Source organism: Eublepharis macularius, chromosome 2 (genome assembly GCF_028583425.1).
Source record: "Eublepharis macularius isolate TG4126 chromosome 2, MPM_Emac_v1.0, whole genome shotgun sequence".
Lineage (NCBI taxonomy): Eukaryota > Metazoa > Chordata > Lepidosauria > Squamata > Eublepharidae > Eublepharis > Eublepharis macularius.
In genome coordinates this window covers 78,574,824-78,592,563 of record NC_072791.1, presented here as the reverse complement: position 1 = coordinate 78,592,563, position 17,740 = coordinate 78,574,824, and the positions used below count along the sequence as shown (strand labels likewise).

General features: G+C 40.1%; 1 protein-coding gene across 1 annotated transcript in view; it reads left to right on the top strand.

The window, feature by feature from the left end:
- The window catches only part of CSTPP1 (centriolar satellite-associated tubulin polyglutamylase complex regulator 1), a 200,153-nt gene that overhangs the window by 164,350 nt on the left and 18,063 nt on the right, over nucleotides 1–17,740 (top strand). The window contains exon 4 of the mRNA XM_054971904.1: nucleotides 13,645–13,729. Within this exon, the coding sequence (XP_054827879.1) occupies nucleotides 13,645–13,729 (85 nt within the window). The remainder of the gene's footprint in view (nucleotides 1–13,644; nucleotides 13,730–17,740) is intronic.

Here is a 17,740-nt window from a genome sequence, read left to right as displayed (position 1 = left end):
AGCATTCGTAACTTGATAGAAGAGTTTAAAAACAATGTAAAGGGAACTGATGAAGTCCTACAGAATGATATAAAAGTTCCAGTTTTGACATGATGCTTGTCACTCACATATTTGGGTGTTTGCCTAATTCAAGGAGCTGGAGATTCTATACGGTATGTATGTATGTATGTATGTATGTTATTTCTAGTCTGCCTTTCTCACTGAGACTCAAAGCAGATTCCATGGTAGGCAAATCAAACCCATGAAGCAGATGAATCGGTTCCATGAATCAAGTGAACCAATTCTAGACACTAACTATTTAACTTGATGATGATGTGGTTGTTTTAAATTGTCTTAATTCACAGGGAAAATAGATGGGTTTTATAGAAAAAAGTGCTCTTTTACCTTTGAAGAAATACACTGATGTATCAGTATTAGTTTTTGAGAGAAAAATTCTTTACAAGATTAAATGCTACACTGTGCTTATAGACATACATTTGGAATCCCTTGGGTAGAAAACCAGCTCTGAGCAGTGATTTGAATGAGAAAAGCAAGATGCGGGAAAAGGTTTAAGTCCCCCACTCCACCAACAACTCACTAGCTCTGTCTCTCAAGCTATCCCACCTCACAGAGTTGTGAGACAAACATGGAAGAACCATGTATGCTGTCTTGAACTTCTTGGAGGAAGTGTGGGATAAAAAATGACATCGATATCTAGGTAGATAGATCACTGGACAGCAGAAAGCCAAAGAATCATGTTCTGTTGAAAAATAATCTGGTTGGCTCTCAGTCTTCAGTATGTCAACCTGATCCCAGGGTTTTTGGAGTTCATGGAAGATATCAGAACACTGGACAACAAATGCTTATGCTTTGACATGCCAACCTCACAGGTCAAAGATAGTATAGTGTGTTGGTGGCCAATATTTTTTAAATGGTAATTTGTGGCACTTAAGTTTTTACTTGTTATGACAGTTTCTTTCTTCATCCCACTGATTGTTTCCTTGTAGAATAGCCATGAACACTGTTGTTGACTGTGGCCTGGACTGCGGCCTCAGTGCCATAGAGACAGGAAGGACCAGTGTGGTCATGTACCCAAATCTGCCTTTGTTTATTCTGAGCAGCTCTTGGCAGATGGGATAAGTCAATAGGCAACAGCCATTTCTCCACATTACCTTCAGTGACTTCTACATGGTGACCTGGAAAACAGTAATCACAGCAAATGGCAAGCTGCTCCTAAGGCAGGGCAACCTTTTTGAGCTTGTTGGCACCTTTGGAATTCTGACACCTGGTTGTGGGCAGAAACACAAAATGGCTACACAAGAGGCAGAACCAACCACAAAATCTCAAGGAGTGAGGTCATGCATAACTCTAATGTAACTTCAGGATTTCAGGCAGCAGCTGTGTTTAACAAGATGCCTTTTAAAATGAACATGTTTAAAAATATTTTCTTGTATACATATTTGGTCACATAGTGAAAATCCTTGTGATGTGGTGGCAAATGCTACCAAAGCAACTTTTTAAAATTCTGCCCAGACAATCAGCTCTCGAGTGGCCAATCAGAAGCTCTGCTGAGTAAAAGCCACACTTGGCTTCATCCACGTCATAAAAACAATTCGCAGGGCACCCCTGTCCTGAGGGTGTGGCAATTCCTTCTTGTGCCAGTGAGCAATCAGCACAGGAAATATTACTTATTTGTAAGCCCTAGTCTATATCACAATTCAGCCAGTGGGTCTGATTTGGTCAGGGGAGATTCCAGGAGGGACAATGCTGAAGATGTTTGGGCAGAAAATAAAGAGTGGTTATAGGGTGGGAGACGATAATGCACCATTCCATGAAGCTGTTTCCACATAGGTTCTCTATGTTACTTTCATTGCTGCTGCAATTATATACACATATGCATTGGCAATTTTCCTGTGCACTTCCTCCGTTAGCCTCTTGTGACTGCTAAGAGGTCAGGAAAGTTCCCACTCTCCTGGCTTTCTGAAAACAATGCAAAACTGAATTATTCAGGAGGGCTTTTGTACTCAGATATGAGGTCTACGATATAAGAAAGTGGGCTCCAAGGGATGCATCAGTTGAATGATAAGAACCTTAGACTCTACTACTATGTGCTACTGTGTACTATTTGTTGCTTTGGGTATGATTCTACCAGGTAGTTTTGTGTTGTTTAATATGTCGATCTTAGAATTGCTTGTAGTCTGCAGCTTTTTTTCAACTCTATATTAGATTTTTGCTGGTTTTAAATCTTTGCAAATGTGCATTTATAGCCCCTATTACGTTGTTTATTGAAATGTCCCTGAAATTGACTCAACCAACTCACTCTGTGTAACCAACCTTGAGTCTCAGAGAGAAAGGTGGACTATTAAACAAACAAACAAACAAACAAACAAACAAACAAACAAACAAACAAACAAACAAACAAACAGGGTTTTTGCCACCAGAAGGTTTTTTGAGGGCTTTTAAAAATTGGTAATTGCTACAGCAGCAGGGGAAATGGTAGCAGTGAGGGGGTAATGGCAGGAAAATGGCTCTCCTGTGGGAGAGACCTTTACAGTACAAGCGAATATGTACCTTTCCGTCCAGTCAGTGTGATAACATGCTTGGGCTACACTGCTTCCAAAAGAATTGGAGCAAAGTATGTTTGGAAAAGAATGTATTGAGGATGAGAATATGATGATTAAAGCATTATTAGAGCATAACATTGTGTGAGATGCTCCAAAAAAGCTATCCAATTTGGAAGCCAAAACAGAGAAACCTCTATGTCAGATCACATAGGAAACATCAGTGGAACACATAGCTAGGATTCAAGAGGTCTGATAAAACTGTATAACAGGAGACAAAAGTCTCAGCCTTCTTCCCTGCTTCAGTTCTGTTTCCTTGCTTTCATTGACAATCAGTCAGATACAAAAATTGTGAATCATAACTTTTCCTTTGTCTTAGTTCTGTATATTTCAACTGTTATGAGTGAAACTGATGAAATCTACAAAAATCAAGGCAGACAAATCTTTGTTGCTCACAGTTTTTGCTACTATATTGTCTTTAATACCGAATGACCCTCTTGTCAAGTAATTCAGACATACTATGCCTTTTCAGCTGCATTTAGAAGGTGTAGAACATAGTTTAAGTTGTAAATAGCTTTCAAAGGATCTCCTCTACCTTCTTTGTGATTATTCTTGTCAATTGAGCTTCTAAAGCCAAAACAATTTGGTCAGCTACTACTGCTAGTGGCCAAAATTGTGGAAACCATTTGGAAAAAGCGTAGTTTTGAGGTTTGATGGCTCATAACACCACTTTTTTGGGAGTAATACCATAAAATTATATATCAATGGAAAGATAATTTAATCAAGAATGTAATGCAATAACTTTTATGAAGGAATTTTTTTAGAACAGTCATTATAAAGAAGAAAATTAAAACACATAGAAAAAAATGAGTTATACAACAATTCTCCCCATGTCAGTTAATACTTAGTTGGGTAACCTTTTGCTTTAATTACGGCCTTACAACACCTTCCCATGGAGTGAACCAAGTTTTTTAGTTCTGCAGCTGTTATAATATGAAACCACGATTGAGTTATTGCTTCTATTAATTGCATTTTATTGCTGGGTTGCTTCTCACTAACCAGTTTCTTTAGTCGGCTCCATAGATTTTCGATGGGGTTAAGGTCTGGGCTATTCCCAGGCCATTCCAACAGTGGAATATGATTATCTTGAAACCACTTTTTGCACACAGCAGCAACATGACATGGAGCTGAATCTTGTTGAAATATAAATCCTACATTATCTTGGAAAAGATCATGTGTGGAAGGCTTCAGTTTGGGCTCAAGTATTTCATTTATGTATTTTGGGGCATTTATATTGCCATTTATCACGCAAATTCTGCCCACACCTTTTGATGTCATACAACCCCATATCATAACACTAACTGGGTGTTTCACGGTAGGTGTAATGCAATCAGGATGCAAATCTTGTCCAATTCTTCTTCTCACGTATTTTCTGCCATCACTACCTCATCAGTCCAAATAACACTGTCCCATTGTTCCGCTGTCCAGTTAACATGGGTTTTAGCCCAGTTTAATCTTTTCAACCTTTGTTTGAGAGATAACAATGGTTTTTTTCATGGAATTCTAGCATTAAGACCAAATTCCTCCAGTCTGCGCCGAATAGTCCTTGCACTCAACTTCACATTGAATTGCGCCATTTCGTTCTGTATACACCCCGATGATTTTCTTCTGTCACCTAGGCTCATTCTCTCAATTCTTCTATCATCCCTTGCTTGTGTGCACCTTTTCCTGCCTTTACCAGTCTGGTTTTGTAGTGACTGAGTTGCCTTATACCTCTTCAGAAATTTAGAAATGCCACCTTTGGTTAAGTTTCCACCAGTTTTTCTTCTAATTTCTTCTTAACTGTAGCCTTGTTCACTTAAGAGTACTATTTTACATCGCTTTCTGTGTGACCAGTCAACTCTTTGTGCCATTTCTTTAATTTTATTACGTTTTACAAGCTCACTAAATGAAAGAACACAAAACAAACAAACCAACTTGATAGCAAACACATAACACACTGACAAATGACCTCCACTCAGCTCCAATACATGACATCAATAGCTGAATCCTACTGTGACCTGATTGGCTCATTGCTAAAACACGATGACACCTGATTGGCTCTCTAAAGACTCATGCTCATTGGCTACATTCAAATGAAGGAAAGCTACTGTCATGGCCCAGTCTGAGAGTGAGGTCTCCTCTGGAGAAGAGGAGCCTTGTGTAGCCAGCCAGGACTCCTCAGGAGAAGAGGAGCCCTGTGTAGCCAGCCCTAGCCCTGATTCAGCAGAAGCCAGCAATCAGGAGCAACAGCTGCTGGCTGATCAGAGCTTGCAGCCAGCAGCTGAGACACCAGCACCCTCTAGCTCCAACACCACAGGGGAAGCTCAGCCAGGGACTTCTACAGGTTCAGCGCAGCCAAGAGCCTCCACCCCCCCAGGTTCACCCACGCCCAAGGAATGCCGCAGGCAGTGCCAGAGATTGGAACTGCAGGAGAGACGGCGCAGTGCTCGCCTCTTGAGCCAACGCCAGCTGCTGGAGAGTGACGATGAGTAGCATCAGGATGGAGCCCCAGCAGCTGGCTGAAAACCACGCCTGGCTATAAGAGCCAGTCTGGAGGAACTGCCGGGTGTGGAAGCAATGTGTCTACTGCCTGCAACCACACTGTGTTCCTTGCCCATGCCTGCTTTTGGACCTGACACTACCGGTAAATGACCTTGGATTGTACCTGACCTTGCTCTTGGACTTTGGACTCACTCCTGGTGTTATCTTGTGCTCTGACTACTGGTTTGACCTGGCTTTTGCTCTTGGAACTCCCCTCAGACTCTGGCATTAAGGTTTGGACTTGAACCACCCTGCTTGGGCTGGCCCAACCCGTGACAGCTATTTCATATCAACCTAAGCAAGTTGTGCTTCCTTTTCCTGGTTATTTGGCTATAACATTTGATAGAATACAGATAATTGAACAAACTTTGTTGCATTACATTCTTGATTAAATTATCTTTCCGTTGATATATAATTTTATGGTTTTACTCCAAAAAAAGGTGGTGTTATGAGCCATCAAACCTCAAAAATGCACTTTTCCAAAAGGTTTCCACAATTTTGGCCACTAGTATTTCATTTCATTTGAACTACAGGCTTTTGATGCCAGGATGGACCTTTGCTATCATGTGAGTCAGCTGCCTAAACGCAGTTCAGACTTCCCAAACAAATCAGTGCAAGTCCACAATGGGCACAAACTGTTTAACTATCAGGCTTGTACAGTTCCTGCCTTCCCCCCTTGTGTGGTCTACCAAAACTGAAGATAGAGGCCCTGAAGAAACTCTAATGTTCATTATGTCAATGCAGGTGCCTTCGCAAATTGAGGTTAGTTTCTTTCTCAATAGAAGGAAGGGGGTGGAGCCTATTAAACACTGGAGAACAAGACAAAAATAAAACAGTGTGATAGAAGAAAAAAATCAATAAATGCACTTCTCCAATGTGCTTTCATAATTTCCCTCCAGGGAATTTTTAAGATCTTACTTATATAATTGATTACATGTTTTTTATACAAATGGGTTTAATTTTTATTAAAATATTTTTCTTCCATGCTGTTTTTGGTTTTGTCTTTGTCTTTTTTTCTAGTTTCTTTCCCAATAACTGGGATTCTTAATCACATTTTAATCCTGGTTAAGTGTCAGGCCCTCTTGCTGCAATTGGCTCATCTGCTCTGATACTGCTGAGAATCTTGTAGGCATTAGGCTACATAGCTGGTTTCCTTCTAGAGCCAAACAGCATATATGCATGCAGTACATGAATTTTTTAGTTTTCTGATAACTTAGAAGTTATTTGCCTATTTGGTTGTCCTTCATTGAAGGTCTACCCATCATTTAACAGCTCACAAATACATTGAAACATGTGTAACGCATCAACATGTGAATTTGCAGGGCAGAACTCAAAACATCCGTATTTGAATCCAGCAGTCTCCTATGTACTTATTAGGGTTTAATATGTCAAAATACATCAACACAGCACTCCACTAAGGTCAACTAAATAACCAAAATAGCAGAGGTATATAACAGGATATTGCAAATCTTGTTCAGATAAAATGTGGGATGATGTTGGCAAATGTGTGTGTTACGGGCTGTCAAGTCACTTTCAGCTTATGGCAACCCCATGAATTAATGACCTCCAAAAACATTATGTCATTAATAGACTTGCTCAGGTCTTGCAAACTGAAGGCTGTGATTTGTTTGAGTTAATCCATCTCATTTGGGGGCTTCCTCTTTTCCTACTGCCTTTAACTTTTCCCAGGGCCTTTTTTCTGGGAAAAGAGGTGGTGGAACTCTCTATTATCATATGTGCGCATGCAAAGCACGCATGCGCTCCCAAAAATGTGTGATGACGTCACTTCCAGAAGTGACACCACTTCCTGGAACGCATCACAATGCATTACGACAAAATAAATGTTAGTAAGCTTGGAAAATTACACTATTATGAGGAAGGGTTTTTTCCCTTTCTGTATCCTCTACAAAAAGTGAAATCTTCCATTCCCTTTCCCAAACATTTCATTTCTTTGAAATCATATTTTAAAATATGCAAGAAAGAGGGGGCCTCTAAAAATCCAAAACCCATCTCACAAATCTAAATTCTAACAGATTCCCTCTGCTAGTGTAGAAAAAAATTCTAAAACTCTTTCTCAAAATTCCACAGAGTCTGAAATGCCTAATCTAATGAATATTGAATTTTCAAATTTTCAGGGAGGGTTTTACTTTACTGGAGCAATTCAAAATTAGATACTCAACTTTAGCTGCATTAGAGTTATACTTAGTTTAAAATGGTTTTTTTGTCGCTGCCTGCCAACTCTACCTTAACAATGGCTAAGCTGTTGTGACATTGTGAAATGCTCATAAATATTCCAATGTTCCACACAAACAATATTCATAAAACTTCCTTAACACCCATATATCCGCTGCAATTTCAGTGATGTTAATCAGCTGAAGGTGGGAAGAACCATTTGAGTTACAGCTATTAAGGCATAAGAACACCTATATGTTGATGAATATATTGATGAAAGTCTTCTGTGACTTGGACACAGCTATCCATTCCTAGCATAAAACTGGAATAACCATAACTGATATTTTAACTAATACAAATAACCATAACTGATATTTTTAACTAACACAGAACCAATCTGCTTTCAAAAACTGCTGGAACCATAACAATGTCAACTTCAGTCAACAAAAGAATGAAAGCAACACACATACACACACAGCCCCACCCACCCACTCCCCCAATTAAAATAAAACAAAATGAACTCAAAGCAGCACACACATACTTAGAAACCCCCAAATGAAATGGTAAGCAGAATGAACTCAAAGCAGCTAAGCCTCCTCTGCAAAGCCATCCCCAGCAGTTATGCTTTCTTTCTCTCACTCACGAATGAAAAAGCAGAATGAACTCAAAGCATCTAAAGCCTCCTCTGCAAAGCCAACCCCAGCAGTTATGTACTGTCTGTCTGTCTGTCTGACTCACTCACTCGCTCGCTCGCTCACTCACTCACTCACTCACACTGGAATGGAAAAAAGCAGAACTCAAAGCAGCTAAGCATCCTATGCAGGGCCAAAGAAGTAAGGAATCACGTGGGCAGATTCTAGAGCTTCCGGAACGGCATTCCGGAGCGTTCCCCCTCAAAAAAAGCCCTAACTCTCTTTGAAGCCAAAGAGATATAGGAAGGTTGATATAATATTCAGTTGTTACTACTAGACATATCATAGTTATTACTTTGTTCGAGGGGACCCTCTTTTTGGTAGCTTTCTTGATTGTCCAACTTTAACATCCTTACATAGTAATGGGGAATACCATAGTGTGAATTATCTTGATCTCCAGCAACATTTTCTTACATTGAAGGATCTTTTCAAGTTCATTCATGGTTTCCCTTCAAGTCTCAAATGTCAAGTAATGCTTTCAAAATCAAATCTGAATCAATGAGAAAAAATTCCCTATAGAAAACAGCACGTAACTGGTAATACGGAAGATCAGAATTCAGAGCATTTAAATTTCTTCTTCAGTTGAGAAGCAGTCCAAATATCTGATCTACTCATAGATGAAGAATCATGTTTATTCTGTTCACATCATTAGAGATTCCTGCAAATCTCACTCCATCCCTTTTGCTTATTAAGAGATAGGCAATCATTTATACATAAACTGAAGATATAACAAAAACATCTGGCCATCTTTCCGCTTTGCAACAACTGGGATTTTTTAAAACATCCATTAATGGTGATGCCAAATTTCTATGTAAGTTCTCCATATGGAATTCACCTGCAGTTGGCTTCCTTTGCAGTCATACATTAAGCCAGGCATTTAGACTGTACTCAGAAAATAATTAAAAAGTGAGTGATAGCTTCATCCTGGAATTTTCACATGATAAAAAAAATGTTGCACAAACATATTTATTGATAGTAATGCGGTTGGGCTTGATTTCCATAATGGCACCCATTAAACTACTACATATGATATGGTACATCTTTATAACAACAGGCAGGTTAAATGGCAGATAACATCACATATGATGTGAGTGATCCATATACATGCAAAAAACCCCAATGTATCCCCCTCAAATACAGGAACACCACCTGTAACATTACCTGTGTGATGATACAGTTCATGCCTGTATCATATAAAGGCTTCTGGCCACTAAAGCTTTGAAGTGAGCCACTGTCTTGATCCAGAAATGGGAAGGAGACTGCATAGGAATGTCACATGTTCAGAGAGTGGAGCACCAGTGCTATGAAGAGCCCTGTCCCACCATGACTCTAAATTACTTCTGGTCACCCAATCCCAAATACTATTATCTTCCCTTGTCACCTTTTGTCACCCAGATCCTTATTTAAACTATAAAATTTGTTGAAAATTTCAATCTGTTGCCCCCTAGAATATATGATACAAAGTAAAATATGTAAATTTACTTCATTTGCATAATCCAATTGCCACAGAATTTAGTTCCCCCGCCCCATGCTGCACATCTCCTTGCATAACAAGTGTTATTGGAGCTGGTGATTCCTTAGAAATTACTTACAATGAAAGGACAGGATTGCAGCTAGCAAGCAGTTTTTGCAGGTCCCCCTCCCTCTTTAAAGAAGGGAGCATCTGGCATTTCACTGTCAGAAATCTGGCATTTCATTGTCAGACAAAAATGAAACACAAAAACTGGAACTACTATTTCAGTAATGGAGGTAAAGGAAAATGCTTTGATATCATTTTACTGAGAATCAGTTGCCAGGAGTTAGTATTCAGCTTAGAATAATACATAAACACACACAGCTGCTGGGTAGAATTGCTGCAAACCACACCTGCCTCTATAAACTCTTCTACAGCAATAGAATTTTTTTCTATACTTCTCTGGAGATGGTGTCAGATTTTCAAGTTCCTTAGTTGTGGTTGCACTGAAGCAGTAATTGGAACTGAGAAAGTGTCTGTTTATTAACATACACTGCAGAAGGTTTGGGACGAAAGAGAAAGCCCAATCCCTTCCCCTTGGCTCTCCCATAGGAGAAGACAGGACAGAAGATAAAGTTAAATCTGATGCAGGATAGAGCTCAGGCCCCCTTCCTTCTCAGCCATGAGAAAAGACTGGATGAGAAGAGGGGGAGCAGAATGCTGTCTTGGTGCCTGAAAAGATTGTGGACCGACTCTTCTGTCCTCTGCAAACACCAGCCATATAAGGGTGCTTCATGAATGCATGAAGTACATAAGTAAACGCTGGGAAATTGTAAGAGCTGCCATAGAGAATACAGTCTGCTAAAATTTCATAGAATGGAAATAGTTTCAGGTGGGGTAGTCATGTTAGTCTATACTATACTAACTACTAGTCTATACTAGTAGAACAAAATTTAAGTCCTGTAGTACCTTAAAAGACCAACAAAATTTTCCAGGGTATAAGTCAAAGTTCACTTTGTCAAATAAAATAGAGACTATATGACACTGAGGTTAGAAAAATAACCTAGAATCCAGAGGGCTTCATGTGCACGTTACTTTACTTGTGCCCCTCTCCCACTATAGCCCTTTGTGTCTCATGAAAAGTCATTTGAGAGCCTGTGTTGCATAGTTGCTGGACTAGAATTTGGGAGACCCAGCTTTGAATTCTCACTCTGCAATGGAAGCTCACTGGTGACTTTGAGTCAGTCACACAATCTCTACGTAACCTACCGCACAAGGTTGTCGTGAGGATAAAATGGAGGGGAGAAGAACAATGTAAGCCACTTTGAGTCCTCATTGGGAAGACATCTGGTGGTATAAATGAAGTAAATAAATAAAAATAACTATTGATGAAGGAGATATTTGACTGATACAGGTAAATGGGGGAAACTAGCTACATCTGTGTATGTATATAAAAATGTTTCACATATGTGCATGAGCCTCCTTGGAGCCAAGCCACATGAATTCAATATTTGGAGCAATACAAGACTTACAACTAACTGAGCAAAAGAGCTCTAGCCATATTCTCCCATTCTGTACCCTCTTTGACTGCTGCCTGGCCCTAGTTCTACTGCTGGCTTTTCTCCCATACTTCACATTCTTTGGTATATAGAAATACAGCAAAATTATTGCTGTTCAGCCAGTCCTCGCCTTAGCTTCAGTCCACAGACTTTTGGACAGAGAACATGCAATCATGAACAGCTTCTGACATCAATATGTTTCCATTCTTTTTAGATCCCATAAACCTCCCTGAGCTTTACCTCTTTAGTCTCTCCTTTTTTCCTCCTCTTTCTGAACCACAAAGGCAGTTCTTTGCCAGTCTCTCACAAAGCCACTCTCTAAAGAGATGAATCTTTTGGTTGGCTTTTTTTGTGTATTTTGGAGCGTCTCTCTCTGCCTGCCTTTAATATAGTGACCATATTTGCACACATGATTTCGACAGAGATCATCCAGCTGCCTTGCTGGTTGCCAAAGTAATAATGCCTGTGGGTTTATACACTCCATACTTTTTCATACATGTCCCTAGAACTTGCTTGCCTTTCCCTTTGTTGCCAGATGTTGCTTGGATGGTTTTCCAGGCATGTGGTACAAGTGAATATTACCATGCCACTAAATTCTAAAAAATGTAAGCAACTTTCATTTAAAAGGCTTTTCCAGGCAAAATTAGATGTTACAACCAGAATTGTGTAACATTATCCTGATGACTCTATTTACACAGGAAGAGCAGCTTCCAGAGTAGCAAACAGGAGTGGAAAAGTAGAGGAAAGGGTGCTTTACTATTTCTTTACTTACCATTCCTCTCTCCCCCACCCCTCCTGCAAATTGCCTGCCTTTCAAGTAACTTTTCTCCTGAGGGGGTTAACACCCCCTCTCTTTCCCCCTTCCCTAATTGTGGTTGCTCCTTTCCCCAGTTACTTTTTCTGTTTCAAAAGGGCCCCCGTTGGTATAATGTATCATATATGTTCATGTAATACAGTTTTGCCCTCAGACTCTTTTCTCCTATTTTTTAAAAATATTGGACCTGAATTCTAACCTATACCGGATCTCCATTTCAGTCAGTCTCTGTGCTCTGAACTGTTTATACGCTCTTTTTTAAAGTCCAGCTTTTGCACAAAGAAAAGTAACACTGTGGGAAACAGTGCAATATATACAGATGTGCTTACTTGGCTCAATTTAGAGAATTTGGAATATTTTCTGGCAAAGAACAGTGTTATGGCAAGATGGGAAGTGTGAGTAAATAAAGCACATTTTGATAGGATGGATAAAGGAACAAAGCTATTGGCCCTGAAGGAAAGATAAATAACAACACAGAGTGCAGATGTTCTACCTCCAGAGCACCAAGACATTTTGTTTTATGCATGCCCCTAAGCACTGTGTATACAGGAGTTTCCACAACATTATGTACAAGCACAAAATGAATAATGTTATCAGTTGTTCACCAGTTCTTTCTAACATGCTTTGCTAGAATGGTTATCTCAGAGAATAAAAATAATAATAGTGTTCACATTATTTTTGGAAGGTACTCAAAGCACCACGTTTACTATCTCAAGTAAACCTTACCACAACAGATCTCTAAGTTGGGTTGATGTGATTCCCCAAATGTTGCAGAGAAATAATTGATGCCAAGGGATAGTGTCATGCCGACCCATCTCGTGAACTTTGACCCAGGATCTTGCAGGTCATATAGTTCATGTTTTTAGCCACTGTGTTACATTTGTTTTCAATTATAAATCTTCGACTAAGGGGTTGTTCAGAATTAAATTTTTTCCCCTGAAAATGGAGGGACACATTCTAAGAATTATTTCTTCTCTACTTCCTTGATTTGTGTGTTTTTGTGCAGTACGTCTCATGCTGTCTTCTTTTGGATCCTTGCCCATTGTGCTCATGCAGCTCTTTGTCTAAGTAGCACCTTGTTAACAGGTAGAATGATCCCAGAGTGCTGGAATGGCCACTACATCATTACCAAGGCTGGTGTAGCAGAGTTTGCGATTCAGTGCCCTTCCAGCAAATCAGAAAGCAAAACAATACTACTAGAAACAAAACCAAAGGTAGCAACAATGATAGCTACTCCCACAGTATAAATGGCAGCTCTTCCGCCACTCATCTATCATAATGCTACTTGCCATCAATGCCTACACAGGTACCCCTGCAAGGAAGGAGCAGCAACAAGGATGTTGGGTCTGTGCTACTGAACCTATCTCACATGCAATACCTATGTAAACAACAAACTCCCCATAAAAACTACACAGATAGCCACTTTTTATCCGCTCGGAAGAAGTAGGCCAGAGAGGGACACACATGATGAGGACCTATTAGTTTTCTGGGAGCCTCACTCCCAACACTCTCCTTCTTCCTTTGACAGTTCACCCACCCGTAAAATTCAGGGAATCCCAGCTATATAAATAAGGACTGAAATGGTTGTATCTGATGCTACAGCTCAACAGTGGCTTAGCATACAAAGGATCCCAGTTTGATCACCACCTGAAGGCTCCCTAGAAAAGGGCAAGGAAAACACACATACTTTGGAATACGGATAAAATGAAATGAAATGAAATGAAGTAAAACTGCAGTGCATCCTGAGTGTACACTAAGAGTAACTGAAATTCTTTCATAGGCCAAATGGGACAGTAATTCTTTTAAGCCTGCCATCCTCTTTCTGATGCAGATTTGCTGACCGCCAAAGAATATCACTGCCTGTTGCAGCTGCTTTGCCCGGACTTTCCGATGGAGCTTACTCAGAAGGCAGCAAGGTGAGTCTTTGTGCACTCTGCGTGATCAGAACTTTGAATATAAAAGCCAACTCAGACTTTTGCAATGAGCACAAAAGGTACCTGGATTTAAAGGACAGATTACATGTACAGTGTGGATGATGCATGTACATTTCAGTAGCCTGGTTTTATTGCAATAAATGTAGAGATAAAGATCTCATTCTCTCTTGATCGTTGTTTCTGTTTAATGCAGGCAAGCTGTGATGCTCTCAGGACCAGGGGCTGCCCCCCACCCTGATGTACCATAGTGTATCCACATTGTCAAAAATAAGTTAATACTCAAAGAGTTGCTGAGGCTGCCCTTTTAATCACTTAGCTTAGTGCCAATCATCAGTTCCCAAGATTAACAGTTACCCTGTTGCCAGGCTAGTTCATCCCTTATTACCTCCACCTGCTTTCACCCAGGTTCTTAGGCCTGCTTCCTCTGCTGAGGTCCTTCACCTGGTCTTGGTCACTCTAAGCTTTAGCCACTTTGTCTTCTGGCAGGGTAGCTAGGTAACCCAGGCCAGTGGTAGTTGTGGCCTCTTGGCCAGGAATACCACCTTCCTGGTCCAGAGGGGTCCTGTGTCTTTACTGACTGTAGAGAGCTCAGGCCAGGCTGGCCAGTCTCCTTCCCTGTTCCAAGGTGGTCCCAGTTAGCTACCCCTCCCCTTTCAAATGTGCCCCTTTTAATCTGCTTCTCCTGGACCTGTCCAATTCCTGCTGCCCTGTGTCTAGTCCTGAGTAGGTTTTTTCTCCCAGGGGGACCTTTGCCTTTGAGTAGGTATTTTCACCCTCATGAACTAGTTCTGTTCCTGTTCCGTGGGTTCTCTCCAAGCCCTTACCAACCCTCAGCATACCTCCTTCTGCTGTGTTACTGTGCTACTGACATGCTTAGGACAGTGCCCATGTTCTATCCTTTCTTCCCCCCAGGGCTGGGATACCCCAGAATGTGACACAAGCCCATCTCTGGTCATGTAAATATGAATAATCTTCAACTGACCACTACATTTTTACCATGTAAATATGTGGGGGCGGGGCGGGGTTGCATCCATGATAAAAAGTCAAATTAAATACTGGATTGGCTGTTAGAGGCACAATATTTGTAGTAAACCATGTGACTTTCCCAAAGGATATTATATATTATTGGGGAGGGTGTGATTTAATAGAAGCAATTGGATCCATTTATGATGTATGCCTTTTGTTTTTATTGCATGGTACATGTATTTTACTAACAAAAATATATTCATCAAAAGTAAGTTCTAGGAAGATGAGGAAGAATATATTAATCGCTAGGCATCATTTTCAGACAAGGAATCATCCACAGGATAGCTAAGGCCATGCAGGACCCAGACTGATACACATTTACAAGATTTTTATACTTCCATCCTGTTTGAAAAACATTCAGGGCAGCTTATAAAAAGAATAAATAAAAATAATTAAATTAGCAAAAATATTTTTATAGAAATAAAACCAAACTGCACTAAAGCAGCATCCAAATCTAGCTTTTAAACCCTGGATGCAGCTTTAATAAAAATGATAAAAACAGCATTAATAAAAACAAAACTCACAATTGTTAAAAACAAAGTCAACTTTGAGGAGATGGTAAATTTAGTTCTACTTGAAGGTCCTCTAGAAAAGAACTGCCTTAATCAGTCTCTAGAAGGTCATTAATGAACAGGGCACTGTGTAGCATTTGACCCAGTATGGGTTACAAAGACCAGCAGCATGTTTCAAGTGGTGTTTGGTTGAAGGAAAAAAACCATTTGCAATGTCATGAATTTCAAAAGGATAAAGATATAGCTGAAAATGGACACAACTCTATTTACGATTAATTTTTCCAAAAAACAAGGATTTGGGATGAAGATAATCAAATGTCAAAGATGATTTCTTCAAGAAGGCTCGACGTTTTGACTTCTGCAAGGGAATTGGTGATGACATTTATGAGTTTCTCCAAAAAGGAGACAGTCTCCACTTAAAGCAGTGAGTCAAGATGAACAACAACCAAGAGTGTATATGCTTATCATTTTGAATTCAAGGACAAAAGCTGTAAATAAGACAGATTACCTTACTATGAGATATCCAAATACCTCTTTCTATACAGTTGGGAGAGAATCTAGGGGCCAAGCTACTCATAATGTTGAAGGGCCATGACTGGACCTCCCATACAGGTTTTGATTAGCCCCAGAAGGTAAAAATAAAACCCAGATTACCTATGCTATATCTCTAATTTTCCCCTATGCGGAGTAAAAGTAGCCTTTGGGATGTTTTGATTACAGAAACATTGCAAAGGGAGGAGGCGTTAACCCCCCACATTTCCCAGGTTCTGATCCATGTTGGTCTCTCTGCAACTGATTTATAGAGTACCCCCCAACCCACTTCCCTCCACACATATCAGGAAATCCAAAATTATGGAACTATAATGTCATGTGTAGTTTGGACCCAAGATGAACTGAGTACGAGCAAATTTGTCAACAAAGTGTCTTGCAAACAAGTCACAGGGCAACGATTTGTCCTATTCAGCTTCAGGACTTATAGGATAACTCATAGACCATTTTCAGTTTGGTTTCAAGCTGGACTGTGGGGCAGGTATCGCCGTGATGGTTTTAGTTGATGATCTCCATCTGAATGTAGACAAAGGCTGTGCTTCTTTGTTGCTCTTCCTGGATCTATCTGCAGCTTTTGATGTAGTAGATCATCCCATTCCGTTGAAGCATTTGGAGACAGAAGCAGGTATCAGGGGATGTACCTTGGACTGGTTTAAACTGTTCTTCATGGATTGAACTCAGAGAGTTGCCATTGGAGATCAGCTAACTTAAGTGTGGAAACTGTCTTGTGGTGTTCCACAGGGAGTAATCTTATTCTCCATATTATTCAACCTCTATATAAAGCCTTTAGGAAAAATAATTCATAGCTTTGTAATTGGATGTCATCCATATGATGACGACACCCGGCTCTATATTTCTCTATCCAAATCCCCTGGTGATGCTGTAGACTAAAAATCTTGAGTCAGTGTCAGACTGCTGTGGTTAAATGGCTGTAAGTGAACAAACTGAACCTGAACCCAGACGAGATGGAAGTGATGCTGGTTAGAAAGGCAGAGATCTTAAAGGAAATTGTGCTTCCCACTTTTTATGGGGTTCAGCTGATCCTTGCTGACTTGGTTAAGAGCCTAGGGATTATGCTGGATTCAGCATTGCTATTGGTAAAACAAGTTAACGCAGCTGCAAAAAACATTTTCTTTTCAACACAGTCTAGCCCAAAAGATGCCTCCTTCCTTGACATGGCTGATTTGGTCACTGGGATACATGCCATGGTAACATCAAGACTAGACTACTGTAATGCACTCTAAATAGGTCTCCTACGCAAACTGAATAAGCATATATTCTTGATCAGTGGTTTTCAAACTTCCTATCTTCAGGAATTCAACCACATTGGCTTGTCTGCACAAGAACTCCTGAATGTCTTCTATGGAATACCTGTAAATTGCAGAAAATTAGAGGAGGTAATTCCAGGTCCTGGCAAGACCTGTGGGGTTCTCCATCTTTCCATGTGAACTGGCAACATATCCTAGAATGTTACCCAGCATTCACCAGCTGCTACATATTGCAGGGAGATTGGTAGTGGTGAGCAAGCTCTTTTTCAGGGTTGTCTACCATTAGGGATTTTCTCATTAAGAAATCTTTGATCAGCGTCCATGGAATTCCAGGGTTCCCTATGTTATAGTTTGAAAACCAGTATTCCAGATGTCCAGTAAACATATGAATATGCCAGCAAGGAAGATCTCCATTTTGGTTCCCAGCAGAGTTAGTAAGGGCTAGAGGGACACTACAAAGTATAAAGTTTGTCAAGTTGCAGGAATGACATGTTTTCTGCATCAGTATAGGCCTTTATTCCCACAAGGGGAGTGGGGGTGGGAAATGCCTATGTCACCTTTGTGATTTAATTAATCACTATGTGATTTAATTAAGAGTAAAATATTAGATAGATTATGAAATATAAGTTCAAATCTTA